Genomic DNA, 18,907 nt, shown 5'->3' on the forward strand with positions numbered 1-18,907 from the left:
CCTATAGGTTTGGAAGCTTTAAAATCAGTCGCCCTCAACCGATTTCGGAAATTAGAACTGCGTTTCGCCTAGGACCCTAATATGAAAATCCATTATTCAAATGTTTTAATGGAGCACCACGAAAAGGATTACCTTTCTCCAACAACGACTCCTCGACCTTGCTGTCTGCCACATCATGGCGTGTTCAAGGATAGATCATCCACCAGTCTGCGGATTGTTTTCGATGCGTCCGCCCGGGGAAGTAGGGGGTTCCTTGAACGACTATTTACAAACTGGTCCCGAACTACAGTTCGGAGATGTCTTATTAAAGTTCCGAATTCCCCAATTTGTATTTACAGCTGACATCAGTCAGATGTATTGGAAATTTTGGTCGCTCCTGAAGATCAGATTTATCAACACCTGTTTTACCGGTTCAAGAGCAAGACGCTGTACAAGAAAAACAATTTAATCGGCTTCCTTTCGGATTGTCATGTTCTCCTTTCCTAGCAATCCGCGTGATACACCAACTTGTTTCAGATTATGGCCAACAGGTGCGCTAGTGAACCTCATCAGACTCCATGAGTGAGGTGTGAGGTGGTCCGAAAAAGTTGGACTTTGACCGAGGCGGTCCCAGAACCGGCGTTTTTACTCTACTCACAGATGAAAGAGAATTTTTCGATAGCGGCTGAAAATTGAAAATATTCATGAGGTGGAAGGTCGCCTGTATTCTTTTGCTGTCATACTTTCTCGCAATAGTTTCCCAGGCTTGTGCATATCCCTGGGCAGATAGTTCTATAGCAGCAATTGTTTGCGAGGCAGATTAGGGCAGCCTTCAAATAATGAAACTTTTGTATGTCGCTCAAAGTTTCGTTGTCATGAATGAGGGATATAAAGGTATCTCTAAATGTGGGCCACTCGGAGATAACACCAGAAAAGGAGGGAAGATCGATGATAGGGAGGCGAAGATTATTAGAAGCCTCCGTGACAGTTTTATTTTGAAAACTTCGATCAGGATTACTGAATTAAATATATGAACCTTCCAGAAAATTAACTCTCCTTTCTTTCCCTCTTCCTCTTTTGATGTGAAGTGAAGCCTGATGTTGTCGGCGACGATCCCAGACTCAGTACTGTGACGACAATAGAGACGGGTATGTGAAGCAGGATGTGTCGACGACGGTCTACGATGACAAGTTGAAATCGATGAGGGGCGATAGGAAATCGATACCACAATCGATAGGCCGGTGGAGAGAAGACGAAATCGATACCACAATCGATAGGTCGATGAAGAGAAGACGAACTCGATACCACAATCGATCGGCCGATGGAGATAGGACGGGGTCTTTTCGTCAATGGTTGTCGGAGGACAGAGGCTCAATCAGGGCCAAGGGTGCGCGATAAACCGGTAATCCATAAGGTGTTTATCCTTTTAATCCTTTGGTGGGTCGGCGTATGAAGATAAAATTAAAAATAAACTAAATATTTGTCACCAGATACATGCGCAATTAATGCAGTTAATTAAAATAAAAATGTAATGAAGGAGAAAGACAAAAAAAGGAAGAGAAAGTTAAAAGATTGGAGAGTTTACAAAAACACCGCCTTAACATATAGAATCACGTCTTAACGCCTTTGTGGCATATTCAACATAGAGGTTGTATTAAAATATGTTAAACTCTCCAAAATAAAATTATTGGTAACATAATCGTTGTAACATGGTCGAGAAAGTAGGAATCTTAAGATTTCACAGGTCATGGCGGAAATGAAACTATTTTCTTACAAATATCAGTCTCGCATGGAAGCGACGTCATCGTCAGAAGGTTGAACGAGACACAGCCTTTTGAAATGTGTAGTGAAATGATTTAATGTATATATAAAATAAATGCGCAATAGGAGAAGTATATTTCTTCAAAAATTCAAAAAAGCTGCTCAAGTACAGTCTCAAATCGGCTCGCATTTCTACTCGCTCTCTATACCGAGTCAATATACGTATTGCTGCAATTAAGGTTTTGATTTTTATTTATTATGAGAACTGAATTTCTACGCACCTCTTAAACGCATAATTAAACGTTAGTTAAACCCATCGAAATAAAAATATAACCAAGTGGTATTTGGAAGAATAACAACCCCGAGGTAATTGGAGGAGCCCTACAATGGTATTCAAGTGCAAAGTATAATGGGTGCAAGAGTTGAAAAGTCAAATGTTGACATAGCAAAACCTCCAGGACCAACACTAGAAATACTAAAAAAATGAAAGTGCACAGACATATTGTCAGTCCATCAGGCAGATCTGAAGACCTTAGACTCCTCCACCAACAACTCAAAGCTGGCCTAGGAATGCCTAGCACATCTCAAATTTCTGGGGAGACAAAACCATGTAATTCTAATGTAGGTGCCTGGGTACAAGGGAATCTAACTACTTCTGTCTAGATAAAACAGTGGACGAAAAACATTGATGGCTATATGCCCTCTCTCAGCAATACAAATTACATCTAAATAACTCGAAATAGCCTTTCTTTGGGAAGTTGAAAGTCATTGGAAGAAAAAAAAACAAAATAGATGGAATATGGAATCAAACGTTGAGTGCAAAACCTCTGGCCCCCACATCATATTTCCTGGCTGAGATGCTTAAAAAAGACTGAAAGGTGCGTAGATATATTCCCACACAGACAAGCAGCTCAGTATGGGTTCCTGTCGACTGGGAATAATGTGGACAGCATCACCGTCTGCAATTACCCTCTAAAATCCTAACATTTTTAAAAAGACTGATAACTAAGGGTAGTGAACTTTCTTTGGTATGGAAATAAAAAGGGTCAATCCCAAACTAGATCTTTAAGGTCGCTGTGGAAAAAAAAGAAAATGTGGTCACACCATGACTCCAGGAAAATGTCAATCTGAGTATTTAAACTGTCATGAAATATAGTCGGTTGGCATATATCTTGTCTGTTTAGAACAAAGAAAACATATTTTTCTGAGGTTGTAGTGTTATATCTGTTTTTAAGGGTAAACCTTTACGTTAAAATAATACAGGTACACAAGAAACTGCGCTGAAGAAAAGACAAAAATTTTACCTGCTAATTTTACACAAAATTAAAGGATCAGATGGGAGATAAACCTGCAGTTTAGTCGTTTCGACCTTACCCCTAACGAAGCCAGTAGGTCTTACACCATTTGTGTTTCAAGATGCGATCCACGCAATAGAACTGTGAACAATAAATTCTTTAAAATCAATAGAAGGTGAACAGGTCAATATATCTTTAATTCTTGGGAAAATGTAACCAGGTGACACTGATGAGGGTACCAGGGCACGAGGGGATTTAAAACTAAGAACAGGCTGACAAACTGGAAAAATGAGGTGCAACCCTTGTACGCTTTGGACTAGAAGCGTAAATCTGCACACCCCCAAATATGATTAAAACGAAAATGATAGGTGGAGGAAGGAGGCCCAATACTTTAGTATATATAGCTATATACCAGTAATTTTCCGAAAATACAGGTTGTAAAAATTGCCTGCAGATACGGCGGTGATTTCAACAGACTCATGTTTCCTGAAACCATCAAATGGCACCAATCAAGCCAAATAAATTAGGATGAATCCACTAGGTACAAAATAAAATAAGAATTGTGTCCCCGCGTCGTCCGTGGAAAAAACAAGACTAGACACCAGGAACCCCGGAAAGTAAAACATAGATATGGTATAAAAACATTAACAATTGCATAAAGTCATTATGTTTTTGGTTGAGACAATAATATTGAAGAATGATCAGAGGCTTTTTTCCACTACAAAACATCATCGGATACAATCTTGAGAAGCTTTTAATAAGTTAAAGAAGTTGCTTTGAATTATTTATTCGATACGAGTAGCCCAGAGCCGAGTGGGTATGTAACATTTTAATCCTGCGATTGACGCCCCTGGCAAAGCCCACCAACGCCGAGAAGAGAGAAATTTGGGTCGAACGAACGATACTCGAATCGAAAACAAACAGAACGCACACCCACGTTCTTTGAAAGCTGAGTGACAAGCGGTTTTATTGATCATTTTTAACAAACAAATTATATTATTGTGAGAACCATGTTGTTCGATCGTCTCCGACCATCTTGGACCATCTGTCAGATAATGCAAGTCAAGATGATGATATCTGTTTATCCGCAGACCATGAACCAAAACAAAGAAGGTGGACTCATCCTTCTTATGAATCGTTATTATTGTTAATCTACAACTTCATATCGGTCAACACTAAAGATTGCGAGAAGCCGAAACTCTTCTGATAGTGCAAAACATACCTAGACGCACAGATACGTTCATCAGTACTTTTGTAACGAATCGATTCGATCGCACAGACAGCGCGTTCATTCAGAATGATCTGAAACGGTTCTTTTTTTTTAATTTATACTTCTAAACCTTTTAAAACTTGTACTTTCAAATGATAACTGTTTTATATCAGACAACCCCCGGACTTTCTATTTTGCGTTTTTTGTTTATAAAAAGAAAAAACAACTAAATAGTTCACCACTGATGATAGTAAAATGGCAAAACATGTCTGATAGGAAAGAACGTGGTTGACCTATATCGGAATGGGATGCCAATCATAACACCTAATACCATAATAATTCGCCATAATATGGAAAAAATGCAAACCCACGTAAACCACCTCCATTACTGATGATCATCTTAGAAACTAGTCTAAACTAAAAATACAGTAAAATCTTTCAATTAATCAATCTTTATGTAAGGTATTTGTTGAGAAAAAAAGTCAGTGTCACGAACTTAGAAACTTATCTCTACCCACCATATCTGTCAGTATTTACAGTCAAGGAACTCTTACTTAAACATTAGACAAGAATTATGGAATATTATAAATTCTTTTCACTTAATTAATCTTTAATTAAGGTTTTGGTTGAGATAAAAAAGTCAGAGTCACAAGCGGGATTCGAACCCACGACCATCGGCTTGATACGCCGCTGCGCTACCACTTGAGCTATCGTGACTTCGATCCACTCGGACATTAACTTCCCATCTCAACCCCACCTATTGAATTTTCCCTCTTTTTGGCATTTTTCAATTGTTATGTAATCTATTTGATTCTCGGTGACAAATGAAATGGCCGCGGAGAGCTTTAGTGAAGGTATACTTCATTTTAACTCATTAAATTCACTATTTTTCGTGGTCCGCTTGACCAATTAATATCTATCAATTAATTAAGGTTTTTAGTTGAGATAAAAAAGTCAGTGTCACGAGAGGGATTCGAACCCACGATCTTCGGCTAGATACGCCGCTGTTCTACCACTTGAGCTATAGGTCGTGGGTTCGAATCCCGCTTGTGACTCTGACTTTTTTATCTCAACCAAAACCTTAATTAAAACTTGTAAAAGTTGATTTTCTGATTTCGTGATTTGTTCCGTTAAGATTACCATAAAAAAAACAAATGAAACTCAAAGTTACGAAAGGTTGCAGCAAGAAGAAAAGTGAATTATCTCGAATATAATTGAGAACTATGTTTTGGAAAATGGGAACATTGTAGTACAATTTGCCATTTAGTACCACCTGAAGTATTGACGTTTGTTCGCAGAACACCCCCATGTGATTTACTTGCAATTTTCTGCAGTTTTAAAGCTAAAATGTCTGAAATATTAGGGTAACTAAAAATTGGTCTTCCTTTTTGAAAAACGTGTTGATTGAGAATTTAAAATTTTGAACATTTTAAACGATTGGATTACCTGGAGAACATATATGTAAACATTCCTTTCTTTCTCTTTATAGTAAACTTTTAATTCAAAATTTAAAGTTTTATCTCGTGTATAAAAGGTTTTAATTGAGATACCCTCTGAGTAAATCTTTTATCGTTTCAGATTATCCCATCTTGTACGATTCAAGTGACGAACTGGGTCAAACAGGTGCAATGGGCCTTTGGAGAGACGGATCCATATGAGTAAACAGGGGGTGACAAATGATCCTTAAACGGCCATACGTAAAAGCCATCGTGAACTGTCAAAAACGTACGGTATAGTAACAAATAGCAGCTGCCCCATTCATGTTTTGATGACGTTTTTAATTGTTGTTTGATTAAGATATTTATAGAATTTTAATAATAACTTAGTTCGTTACAATTTATAGCAGACTGTTTAAGGATATGAGTGATGAACTGGGTCTGATGTACGATGAAGGATGTCCTCGTATTTCTGATTATGGTATTTTTGATTGATGGCTGACGGGTCAATTTCTTAAAAGAGATGGTATGATTACCTGAGCCGGGTAAACAATTTAAGGAAAGCTGTCCCCCTTGAATCTCTTGTCGAAGGTATACAATCAAGTAATCGCACTTCCAAAATGCCATATCGCTGATTTTATTGATTTTTTTACTAGGCCGAGTACTAGAAGTGCTAGAGTTCTTGCCAATAAGCAGAACCGTATTAACCAAGTTTCAAGGTATAACAAGTTTGAAAAACCAGAAGATGCTTACAGTAAAGTACGCAAAGAAAAGAATTTTTGCTTAAAAACAATTCAAATTCGTTTTAAGCAGACGATTAGCTGCAGGCATTTTTTACTTTTACAGCATTTTTGTTAATACGGTTTTTTGCCGTGGGTGTGCAAGGATTGCAATGATATAACAATCGATTTGGTTTTTCGTCTTTGATAAGAGAATAATAAGCAGGATCGTATTAACCAAGTTTCGATGTATAAAAAGTTAGAAAAACCACAAGATGCTTTCAGTAAAGAAAGCAAAGAGAAGTTTTTTTCGTAAAAACCAATCCAAATTTATTTTAAGCACCATTTAAAGCTCTTAAATGCGAATTTTCATGACTATCAAAAAAAAATTTTTTTTATTAGATTTTCCAGATGGGCTGGATTATTGATAATATTGGAAATATATTTTATTCAAGTTTAACAATTTTAGGACCTATTGTTTGATAGTTACCTATAACTTGGTCGAACTATCCTTGCTAATTTTTGTTAGTTCTAACACGTTTTGACACTTGGCCATCATCAGTGTTTGTGTGTTTTCTGTGGATTGAAGAAACGACGGTACGTAACTGGCAAACGCAACAATTGTATAAAAGGTTTTAAGTTTTCTCAAATTTCTTCAAAAAGAGCGTAGAGTACATCGCGCTCGTCCTCTTCAATTAACCTCCATAATTTTCACTTAAGATTTAATTGAAATTTTTGAATTTCTAATTTTTTAATTCGAAATCTGAAAGGGGGTGCGAAATGAGGCCGAGCTTGGAAAGCGCCGGCTAATCTTACGGCTTCATCAAGAATTCATGCAAAAGCCTGGCGAACGCTATTTAATTGTATTTAATCATACAGCAGTATCCTTATGTGTTTGAATTTAAATCATAATTAAAAATGTCACTGTTGTTTGAATAAAGTTAAAAAAAGAAGATCTCTGGTTTTCATACATTTTTAATAATTTAATATCTTATTTTTTTTAACATGTTCTATATTTTCTGAATCAAATAAAAGTTTAAATGAATGATAATGTTTATAAATAATATATATCTAATGATTATTTTTGACTATGTATGCGGAAAACTAGAACATTTCAGCCTCCAACAAATGCACATTTTAAACCTAGTCTCACACATTCTTAAATAAATTCTTTCTTATTTACTATATAATTTACTAGATTTACACATTACTACATAACTAACCTAATTGAGGGTCGAAGAGGTACTCAATATTCCGCCATCAACCATCTCAACTGTAAATTCCATCTTATAAATACTTTCGTTCAACAGCACATAAAACGAAATCTACCAAATACTATAACAGAGACAGCAACATTTTTTGCATACCAACCCATGATGATGATAAATAGGATATTAGGAAGCTGGATTTAGTATAACCAAAGCAATGCAGCCTTGTGGCTAGTAATTTTTCTAGTTCTTTGGCTAAGGCCGGAGGTGACAAGCTAGGTGCTTACTAACAAAGTGAGTCACCTGGTTAATTGGTGGCACGTTGCAAGTGGCCCGAAATGTCTCTTTCTCTAAATTAACTAGAAAACTATTTCTTTCCAAAAATACTATATTGAAATTTGATTTATTAGGGTATAAATGAAGGAGTTTGGTGTTTGACATCAATCGGCGAAGAATGTTGGAACGTGAATTGAAAGTGATGTGTGGACAATTACGTAGTTTTATGGAGATCCTCATTTGGATCCCATAGAGCAGGTGTTTTAAAAACTGCGGAAATAATAACCTCGTCCATCATGAAAGGATCAGAAATCACTACCCACCAGGTAAAAAAAACGGACTACTCGTTTACTAGGTGACTCACGTGGTGTATGTAACCACGTGCAAGTGGGGCCATTGTCGAAAGTTCTTCACTGTTCGTTTTCCTGGGTGGCTCACCAATCGACTCGCCTTGTCACTAGTCACCTAGCTTGTCGCCTCTGGTGTGGCCTTAGCCAATTCATTTCAATTGAATCGATCCTTGTTTTAAGATGGCCTTAAATTCTTCTTGATCCCTTTGGTTATGTCGCCAATGAGCTATTGCTTTGCACTCAAAGATGATATGTGAGACTATTACTCCCTTCTCATTGCTTAACCTAAAATGGGGACATCATTGAATGTACCCATGTTGTCAAGGTGTTTTCTCAGAATATTTCTCAGAAGCCAGTACCCCCTAGCCAGCATTATCATTCCCCTGAGTTTTACCCTGTCTAAATATAGTAATGTGTTTGCCAGTTTTAGTGAGGGTATTTTAATCGCAAGTTTACTGCCTCTGCCACCTCCAGAGGAGGTTTATTTCTCCCTTCATTTTGCCTGGGTCCATTCTAATTTCAATGAGTTTATATTTTTCTCGTTATCCCAATGGTCCTGTGCATTTATCCGTAATTCCTTTGTGCCCTGGCAACCAAGATATTGTTCAGGTTTTTATGTCTTTTCATGTTTTGTCGATTTTGGGTGTATTCATTGACTATTTTCCATGGGATCTTTTTGCGTGGCGATGTTTTTAGAACTGCTTGGCTTATGAGGATGGTTTTTTTAAATGTACACACCTTGTTATGGCACAACCCACCATATATTAATACTCTGTTTAGCTGTTACAATTCAGGACTCTGCAGTTGGCAACTATAACTAGACAACTGACATGGAATTCTCACGCAAACTTCTGGTCTTTTCCCTTGTGCTTCCCTATTTCGATTATGGCTGTTTGGCCTACGGTGTACTCACCAACAGACTTGTTAACAGAGTCAAAAGAATCATGAACTACTTTTTGCTCTTTGTTCTTGCAAAGAGATCTCATATATCCGATATATCGTGGTTTTAAATGGTCCCCTCCACCTCCTACTGCTCATAAGACCTATTATAAACCTACTCATGTAGTCTTTGGTGTTCTGCGGCCCAAACACAATGACACCAGTTACAGGAGCTTATAACCGACCTGATTATATAAATTCTGGCGAAAGATAGCCATTGGGCGCATCTTAAGGCTTGACACCATGTTAATTAAGTATTTTCATACTATATGTAATATTAAACTAACTGAAATAGTCGAAAATAGGTTACAAGGTTCAGCTAATACTCTCTTTCATTCACTGAATACACTCAATGGTAATAATTTCGTTAAAAATTGTATATAATTTAATTAATTACCTTTGGCGCCTCATGACTTTGGTTTGGTTGTATTTTGAAACATTTGATTTGACCTGAAACAAAGGCAAAATATGAATCATACTGTAATATTTGTATTTCAAAGTGCGTTAAGTGAAGCTGGAGGGTGACTCAGGTATAGAACTGGTGATAATGGTTTTCAGTTGGTTCCGAAACTTGTGAAGAAGTTTGTTAAATAAACTGTGTATTTGAACTGTGCTTTTCTTGGTTACCTTGAGTACCACCACTTCACAAACCTAACAGACAAAGCACAAATTAATAACAAATATAATGTTATTTCTAAATCTTCATTTCAAACTAATGAGACCACACGAAGTATCAAATAAGTCACGACTGAAATTTTGGCTTCCTTATCTCGAGTGAGTTTAGTAATCGTAAAATTTTCTACATACATTTATTGAATGGTACGGTATCAAATAAATGGAGGTTATGGAATAACCAAACGCCCCATAGACCAACACGTCAGCAAAGTCTGGCGGGTCCAGACGACCGCCGGTCTCAATCAGCGTTTCTTTATACTAGTATAAAAACCCTAATCCCCAAATATCCTTGCCTTACTCTTACTATAGCCTTCTGCCCGTCACTCTGTCGGTTTAAAATTAAACATTGCACAGTTTTGACAATAAAGTTTCTTCTTTTTTTAAAAAGTCTTCTTCGAGCGATTACTTAACTGGCGCCCGGAACAGGGACCGCGAATAGCTAAAATTTTAAAGTCGTTACCATTTGTCCCGCAGTTGCGTCCATTTGACTCAACGGAACTTTTAGCGTGCACATCGGTGCTTTGATCGCGGTTCAAAGAAACCTCTCGTTAAGTCAAGACTGAAGAAATGCCTGCAGCGACCATTCGTCTCATCCAGGAGAAAACGTCTTGAAAATCGCCAAGGACAGAAGAAAGAAGAAAGAAGAACCACCAACCTGGATAAGAAGAAAACTACCGTAGGAGTAAGTAGCCATCTTTCGCTTATTAAACCTTCCAAGTTAATCCTTCCTCCCAGCATGTCTACAAAAATTAATTATTAAATAACAAAACAAGACTACGATCACATTTCTTTTTTCGATGGAAACCCTTCAGAACTAGCCTTCTTTTGTGAAATTTTGGAAACTGCATACAGCGTATTGTGTGCAGAAAATATTATTGAAAGAGATTACAATCATAATGTTTTATTCATAAAAACTAAAAGCAAACTAATTGGCCCTGCCGGAAATGTACTTATTTCGCATGATATAAATCATTTACTAACTGTAATTACACATGTGAAACAAAATTTCGCTGATTCAAGATCATAGGAAATTCTTAAAGAAGAAGTAATGCAAACTAGACTCAATCCTAAAGAATACCCCATATAATTTATTAACAGAATTCAAGAATTACGAAACTTAGTTTATATTCGACTAAAGCTAGACGGACTAAATTCAGACACTTTGAAAGAATTAATGACCACAATAGATAAAGAAATTATATTTCACATTTTTAAATGTTTACCTTCCGCTTTAAGTAACCACATTATGATATTTAATCCAGAAACAATTGATGAAATTAGAACCATAATATATAACAAATGTTCTTTTATATCATCTAATATCAACTACAAGAAGTCCAGTGAATCCAATAGAATTCCAAACCATTATAATAACCCTACGTATTTTAATAAGCAATCTTCTCATGTACAACATACACCATTCAACAAATTTCAAAATTATAAACAACAACAACAAAACTTTAACATTAACAGAACATTTGAAAATAAACCCAACTACCAATACAATAAAAGACTTTAGAGGACCGAGTGACCCGAACAACGCAAATCATACAAACACAGTTTCTATGCGCTCTATAGGTAGACCGCGAATGCCGGATTTACTATCTCCCTACGAAGTGACTCATTGTGAAAAAACAAAGACGAATGTTAAAGACCGACTGACAAAATTAGAAAACACTATCGAGACACTAACAGAAAAATTCGATCATTTTTTAGGACTAGGCAAAGAATCGAAAGGAAGCCCTCCGAATATCAATTAAATTCTGTGAACCTATCATTACCGCATTTCATTGATAGACACGGACTGAAATGGTTAATAGATACGGGATCTTCTGAAAATTACATTACACCTACAGCAATACTCAAAGACACAATTTTTTCAAATGACCCCTTAATAATTTCAACCCCCGCTGGCAAAAAGAACGGAGAAAAATCTTGCTGTCTAAGTTTGTACGAAATATTTCAAAAACAAGTAAATACGAAATTTCATCTCTTTCCTTTCTCAGACAAATACGATGTTTTGCTAGGGTATAAAACCATGCAAGACCTAAATATAAAAATTGATTTAAGTAATAAAATTCTTTTTTTCCCTGGTGGCTCGATACCACTAAAACTTACATTTTAGCAATAAGAATTAAATAATGAATCCCTTTTAAATTTAAATAAAAAATATATAAATAATAAAAGTAATAATAACACAGAAAACGAGATAGCTTGCGAAGTCAAGTCCAGACAAGTAATGGCCATTTGCCCCGAACCCATGGACATCGTCGAAACGCAAAGCACTCGTACGAGCGAAGAAGACATAGTAATGGCCAATTGCCCCGAAATGTCAGTACGCTCAGATTTGGGTAAAATAAGATAAGATATACCCTCATTAATCAGAACGGAGCATATGAACTCCGAAGAAAAAAATAAAATTATAGAATTATCGAAAGAATATCCAGAAGTTATTAAAAGGGAAAATGATAAGTTAACATCAACAGGTTTATTAAAAAATAAAATATTAACTACCGATGAAAAACCAATTTATTCGCGAAATGGTAGTTATCCACAAGTGCACCGTAAAGATTGGCAAATAGAAATAAATAAGTTATTAAAAAGTAAAATAATTCAACATCATAATTTCCCCTATAATAGCCCGATTTGAGTAGTTCTTAAGAACATGGATGCTTCTGGAAAGAAAAAAGTTAGAATGATATTGACCATAGAAAACTTAATCATAAAACACGAAAAAAATTACCCTTTAATCAAAACTCTAAGACTGTCTTTAATTGCATATAATAATTCTATAATTTCAAACCTAAAAATGACTCCTAATGAAATTACTTTCGGTCCAAACCAAAATTCATACGTAGAAGATGTAATCCTAAAACAGAAAGTCAAAGAATATCATGATAACAGAGAACTTGTAGTTAAAGTTATTAAAAAACAAATCGAAAATGAAAAAGAAAGTAGAACATACAAATTAAATCAAACCAGGGAAAACATAAAAATTCCAGAAGGAAAAATTTATATACGAGACAAACAGTTTGGAAAAGTTAAACCTAACTGTATCTTTTCGACTGTAAATATGTCTATACATCGAGCACATAATTTATTAAATATGTACCATTTATAGATTATTATTTAGCTTTTAAAACTAAAACAATTGTAGTTAAAAGAAATAATGTGAATAATACAATATTTATATCTAATACTAGTTTAATTAAATTAGACAAAAATGAAATATTGTTAAATAAAAAAATTTACCAATATTTAAAGAACCAAAAGTTATGTATACATAAACCGACGTGTTTAGAGTGGCGAAAGCTAATATATCTTTTGAAGATTTACATAAGCTCAATGTAAAAATGCAACCATTGGAACTATTAGAAGATGTTCCCTCGACATTTTTAACAATTTATGTTTATGTTGTAATTTGTAGGGCACTCTGTCAATATTCTTCATGTTAGTTTATTTTCGCCGTCACCATAAAGAAGCCCCTCATCAAGAAGTAGAGTCTCAGCCGACACCTGCGTCTGTTTCTACAGGACTGCATTTTTCTCGCAGGAGCATCGAACTTAGGGACGGAAGAGTTATGGAATCACCAAACGCCCCTCACACCAACGCGTCAGGAAAGTCTGGCGGGTCCAGACGGCCGACCATCATCATAATCAGCATTTCTTTAAACTAGTAGAAAAGCCCTAATCCCCAAATATCCTTGCCTTATTCTTACGATAGCCTTCTGCCTGTCACTCTGTCGGTTTAAAATTAAACATTGTACAGTTTTGACAATAAAGATTCTTCTTTTTTTTTTAAGTCTTCTTCGAGCGATTACTTAACTGGTGCCCGAACAGGGGCATTCTTTTTAAAAAGAAGAAACTTTATTGTCGTCATTGGTTCATGAGAAATTCAGCCGGGCCATCTAAGAAAGACACCCTGTATCTTGCCTTGAACATGTAACTCGCCATCCCTTAGGTAGTTTGAAACCCCTTTTTTTTACATATATTTTTCTAAATTACATCAACACCTCTTATGCAGGAATGAAACTGTTCCCACGAAATTATGAACAGCTAATGTGCTTTATATAGTTTTTTGAAAATTACGAATGAGCTTCTTTTATGTATATTCTTTGTCGCTATTTCCTAAGATAAAACACAGTATATCAACTCCCTACTGCAAGAGGAATCGATGTGTAACCTTTTTTGGCATAAATTAGTTAAAATTCGAGCATGATCATTGTTTTTCCAACCTTCTTCATTATAAAAAAGTCAAAGGCACGAGCGGGACTTTTTTATCTCGATTAAAAACCTTAATTAATTGTAATATGTTAATTGGTCAAGCGGACCACGAAATTAGTGAACCTCTTCATTATTTTGAAACGATTCTTTTTTATTTATTTTTTATTTTGTAGATCAGCCATAGGCGAACGATCTTAACGAGCATTGTCAGAAAATATCCAAACAACCAAAAGCTTAAAAATTCAAGTTTCATCAGAAAATTGCCTCTCTTGAAAAGTTGTAATTTTTCAAATTTCGGTACATTTCACTCCAAATACCTTTGGCACATTGAAAAATTCTTTTTTCCTCAATAATAGGCAATCAAAGATAGCGATGAAAGTTCAAAAAACCTTAGTGCTAAGAAATACTTTGTTGTGTGCAAAATGTTGTAAAATTTTGTTACAACTTTCGTTATTTGCCAGTGCAGGAGACTCCAGTATCAAAATTAACATTGCCTGATTATTGACGCTAATTCATTCAAAGCTTGATTACAAAGTTTGCACCTCCCGTAATTATCCTCGGCTATAACGCTTGCGCCCAGCCTGGGTGGGTGGGGTAAGAGGTCCCAAATCATGACGGAAGCACATTGTGACACACAAGACAGATTGAATTGCTTAGCTTTAATGATCATGCATTTTTTCTTATTATGTGATAACAGAGGTTACAAGCAATTTTATTGGATATTTTGAATTTTTATTTAAATGTTTAAAAGTTTGGAAAATTAACTCATTAGTTACACCTCTAACACAACACTTATTTAACTTCTTCAAAAGGAAGTAAATCGTAATGCTATTGGCAAATTAGGCATTTTGACAGATTGCCGGAATGAGTTTGGGATGAAAGATAGGGAGATTGGGCAATGGTTTGAAGGATTTTGGCCCGGGGATGGCTAGATTCTCTAGAGGTTGGATACAAAGTACAGGGTTTGGGCCATGGTTCGATGATCACCAGTCCTTCAAGCGACGATGGGACGATGTCTACTTGTGGCACTGTGGGATGGTAGTGCGATGTCTCCTGAACCCGAATTGAGGGGTTCTTTGAGCCTCCATTTCCTGAACTACTCTTCCGAACAGGAGAGAGAGAGAGAGAGATTGTTATCGCTTTATTTACATAATCTCTCCAGATTTGGTCTCGAGGACCACTTTTACATCTAAAGAGAAGTACAGATTTATTTTTACAATTACTCTACTCAATCTTTTAGAAATACATAAAACAAAAATATTCCTTTGTTTAACACTTTGACCAAGTCTTGTATAATATTACATAATCTGTTTACATATTAACAAGAAGGCGAACGAAAAATAACATGACAATAACTAAAAAACAAAAATTAAATTTTGCTTTCTAAAATAAAACATAAAATTTCTTCAGGACAAAGTAAAATAAGTGAATTTTCTTTTACAGGGTAATTACAACTACATATTAACAGAGGGATATTAAAATGTCTGACAGTATTATGATTTAAATTAAGCATAGTTTTAAATTGAATTAACCTTACTTTTTACATCTCTTATAAGAGTAATTAAATATATATATGATCTTAGTTATTAAACTAACAATAGTAATTAAAGTGTAGAGATTAGTGACCGTTAATCGATAGTTATTCAGATATCGTGAGATACACCCGACCGCATCTCACGATATCTGAATAACTATAGTAATTAACATAATAAAAATAAAAGAACAGTTTTTCTTTAATTTTTCTTACAAAATCTTACACATACTTCGAAAGTAGTTGAGTTTTTAATTGTTTTTTAAAACTTTCTATTTTATTACATTTCTGCGTGCAGGTTGGATGTTTAGAGAACGTTTTGGCATCTTTCACTATAAAAGAATAACTAAATGTTTTTGTTCTATGTTTTTGTACACATATATGCCTATCTTTATATCTTGTATTAATGTTATGTACAATATTTCAGAAGTAAATTTAATGTTCTCATATATATGCTGGGGTTTTTTGTTTTTATTATTTTAAACATACATAGAATTTTATAATCCAACATGACTTTTATTTTTAAAATTTCTAGCTGCGCAAATTTGTCATGTATGCGATCATCATATTTTAAATTTAAAATATACCTCATGCACATATTTACTCCTACTTGTAATCTATAAATTTGCATGCAGCTAGTCCGTACAATATGTAGGGAAATATCAGGGTTTGCACTAACTTTTTTTTTACATTGACCTTGTATTTTACAAACTGTAATAATTTTTTTAATTTATAAACTATAGAATACATTTTACCTTTGATTGATAATGTTTGCGAATTCCAATTTAAATTTTTTTCTAAAATTAAGCCTAAGCATTTTACTTTTTCTTCAAACTTTAATTCGTTTTCTTCTATTTTGATTTTACTAATGCAATTTACATTTATTTTTTCTAGCAATTTATTATGACCTATCAATATGGCTTTACATTTGTTAGGATTCAGTACTGAGTGCATTCTACTCCATTCATTTAGATTTTGTAAGTCTTGATTAACTTTACCTATGCTATCATTTATATTCAGTGCCTTAGATTGTACAAAAGCATTTAAATCATCTGCGTACATGCACAATTTACAAGTTCGAAAAGCGGCTTCAATATTGTTTATGTAAATGGAGAAAATTAGCGCTGACAGCGTTGACCCCTGTGGTACTCCTTGCTTAATCAATTGACTGTGAGACATACGGCCCTCAGCAGTTTTAATTTTCTGATACCTATTATTTAAATAGCTATGGAATCAAAAATTAATTGATTTCATTATGGCCATTAGTACTTCGTGATTAACGCTATTAAATGCATGACTGAAGTTGACAAGGGTCATCACCGTCACCTGGCTTTCATTGATATTTTTTCTTATTTCATCCGTCAGCATGATCATAGCAGTTTCAGTGATATGTGCATTTCTGTAGCCATATTGATATGGTTTAAGAATGTTTCGTGTTTCTATATATGAATATATTTGATGGAATACAATTTTATCAAAAATTTTTATATTGATGGGTTTATATGAGGAACAATCTACTACTGTTGATTTTTTTATTAATGGTATGATAAAAGAGTCCTTTCACTTCACAAGATAAATGCCCACTTGTAAAGAAAAATTATAGATGTGGCTCAAAACCTTGCTTATAGTTGATTTTATTAATTTTAATAATATTATTGATATATCATCTGGGCCTATAGATTTTGATACTATGCTTTCTATTGCTTTACGCACGGCTTCAGCTGATACACTTGAAAACTGGAATTCGTCTTGTTTATCATTAATAAATGTTTCTTGAAATGGTTATATAGTGATTAATAGTCTTCTTAAATGTATGAATACATAGTGAAGTGAAGTAGCTCATTTAAATTTACAATAGATTCCCTCGATTCATATTGTTTCCCACTTGCCCCACTATTCATTATTTTTCAAAAAGTTTTGGGATGAAATACATTGTTCAGTTGTTGTAGTTGAAAATTATGTTTTGCATTTCGTACAATGTTTTTAACTCTATTACTAATTTTTGTATAATTTTGCCAATTTGTTGCATTTTTATCTTTTGTAAAGTTCTTTAATGCTTTATCCCTATCCCTCATCAATTTTTTAATTTGATCATTAAGCCATGGAGCTGGTTTTTTGTCACTCTGATTTCTTTTACAGGTAAGAATTCATTTTCTAATTACTGCAAAAATGTTGTTAACAACAATACTTTTCTATTTACATCATCTTGTTGATATATTTCTTTGAAGTCATATTCCTTTACTTTTTTGTTAGATTTACCTCATCGATTTTGTTATATTGCTTTATTGTTAAAATTTTTGGTGTACATTTAGCTATCGTGACTTCGATCCCCTCGGGCACTAACTTCCCATCTCAACCCCAACTTTTGAATTTTCCCTTCTTTTTGGCATTTGAAAAACGGCAAAAAGGAGGGAAAATTCAAAAGGTGGGGTTGAGATGGGAAGTTAGTGCCCGAGGGGATCGAAGTCACGATAGCTCAAGTGGTAGAGTAGCGGTGTATCAAGCCGAAAATCGTGGGCTCGAATCTCGCTCGTGACACTGACTTTTTTTCTCAACTTAAAAACCTTAATTAATTGGATGTTATTAATTGGTTAAGCGGACCACGAAAAATAGTGAATTTAATTATTCTTATAAGTATCTTCAAAAGTACGTTTATTTGACATAATAATAGGGTTTAAAAGGTTGTGTTCCTGTCGTCTTCATTAATAATTATCAATGATTTTTCTGCCAGATACTCCTCCATCATTTTACCCTTTGATTTGTCAAATGATCAAACCAATCCGTAGAGAGAGAGAGAGACAGAGAGAGACAGACAGACAGACAGAAAGAGAGTTTCTGAAGGTTCTGGCTCTGGATTTGCAGAAAGGAATAATACAATGTTTAAAACAATTCAAACCAGTTTCCTTTTCTTTGCAATGAAATTTTTTTAACCGTGGCCTCATAAAAGTTTTTTGTGTTCGCCTTTCATTGAATACACAAACACCCACTTGGTTTAATTAATATAATTATTAAGTTTTCGTTAATTTATAATGTAAGTAACAACTATGGTTTTGTTATTTCTGATAATCAGAACCGGAAGGTAAACGACGTTGCAATAAGCACTGACAAAAGTGTAGGAAGAATTGCTCTCATAACGCGCGTTTGTCAAACATTGACAGAATGTAAACAATAAAGGCAATTAATGTTTACTTTACTGAAGAAGTAAATTATTGGAATTAACAACGAACCAAACGAAATTGAAGGACACCCTGTATACCAGGATGCTTGATTCATATCTTTTAAAAAATTATTGAAAGCACCTTTAA

General features: G+C 34.7%; 1 protein-coding gene across 2 annotated transcripts in view; it reads right to left on the reverse strand.

Moving 5' to 3' along the window:
- Nucleotides 1–9,621, reverse strand: part of LOC106672021 (high affinity cAMP-specific and IBMX-insensitive 3',5'-cyclic phosphodiesterase 8) — a 63,909-nt gene extending 54,288 nt beyond the window's left edge. For both annotated transcript variants that reach the window (XM_024229940.1, XM_024229939.1), the window contains exon 1: nt 9,571–9,621. In XM_024229940.1, coding sequence (XP_024085708.1) covers nt 9,571–9,584 — 14 coding nt within the window. In that variant the 5' untranslated portion in view covers nt 9,585–9,621. The remainder of the gene's footprint in view (nt 1–9,570) is intronic.
- Between the last annotated feature and the right edge of the window lie 9,286 nt (nt 9,622–18,907).

This window comes from Cimex lectularius, unplaced genomic scaffold (genome assembly GCF_000648675.2).
Source record: "Cimex lectularius strain Harlan isolate CLEC.00 unplaced genomic scaffold, Clec_2.1 scaffold353, whole genome shotgun sequence".
In the NCBI taxonomy this organism is placed as follows: domain Eukaryota; kingdom Metazoa; phylum Arthropoda; class Insecta; order Hemiptera; family Cimicidae; genus Cimex; species Cimex lectularius.